Consider the following 767-nt stretch of genomic DNA (forward strand, 5'->3'; position numbering starts at 1 on the left):
TCACAGCCATACAACAAAACAGTCCGTACTGTAGCTTGATACACACGTCCCTTTAGATTCAGGGATAAACCATTCTGACGCCATAGGTGTCTCAAGTTAGCGAACGCGGCCCGAGCCTTGCAGATTCGTGCATTCACCTCATCTGTCACACTGCAATCAGAACTAATACAGCTTCCAAGGTACGTAAAACGCTCCACAACTTCCAGTGCCTCCCCCTGGGTCGTAATTGGCGTGTTCAGTGACTGCACGTCCACAAGCATGACCTTACACTTTGTGGGTGCAAAATGCGTACCAAAGGACGGGATGACTTTGGTCAGTTCATCCAAGAATACTTGCGCCTTCTCCTCCTCTTCGAACATGAGAACGATGTCGTCTGCATATTCCAGATCGACAAGGTGGGTGCAAAATGCATACCAAAGGACGGGATGACTTTGGTCAGTTCATCCAAGAATACTTGCGCCTTCTCCTCCTCTTAGAACATGAGAACGATATCGTCTGCATTTTCCAGTCAGAAAGAAAAAACCATAGTGCCTTTTCTGATAAATCCAGATGAAACGGAAGCAATATTCCATATAGTTTTGGTGAACTATGGTCACACGTGAGGAGAACCAACAGCCGAAACGAGCAAATACTGCGATAAATGTCCCTCACAGTTCACAGGTACGCTGGAATGATAATAGATCTTCAGAAAAAATAACATGGACAAACATTGGAGGCTGCGTTTTGCCTACATCATGTATGACTACTGAACACGAGTTCGGCAGACG

The 767-nt window shown here is 45.9% G+C and overlaps 1 protein-coding gene across 1 annotated transcript in view; it reads right to left on the reverse strand.

Moving 5' to 3' along the window:
* Window positions 1-359, reverse strand: part of T265_02084 (hypothetical protein) — a gene marked incomplete at both ends in the record, with an annotated part of 10,751 nt that extends 10,392 nt beyond the window's left edge. The window contains one exon of the mRNA XM_009166243.1: window positions 47-359. Coding sequence (XP_009164507.1) covers window positions 47-359 — 313 coding nt within the window. The remainder of the gene's footprint in view (window positions 1-46) is intronic.
* Window positions 360-767: the final 408 nt, after the last annotated feature.

Source organism: Opisthorchis viverrini, assembly GCF_000715545.1.
Source record: "Opisthorchis viverrini unplaced genomic scaffold opera_v5_24, whole genome shotgun sequence".
Lineage (NCBI taxonomy): Eukaryota > Metazoa > Platyhelminthes > Trematoda > Opisthorchiida > Opisthorchiidae > Opisthorchis > Opisthorchis viverrini.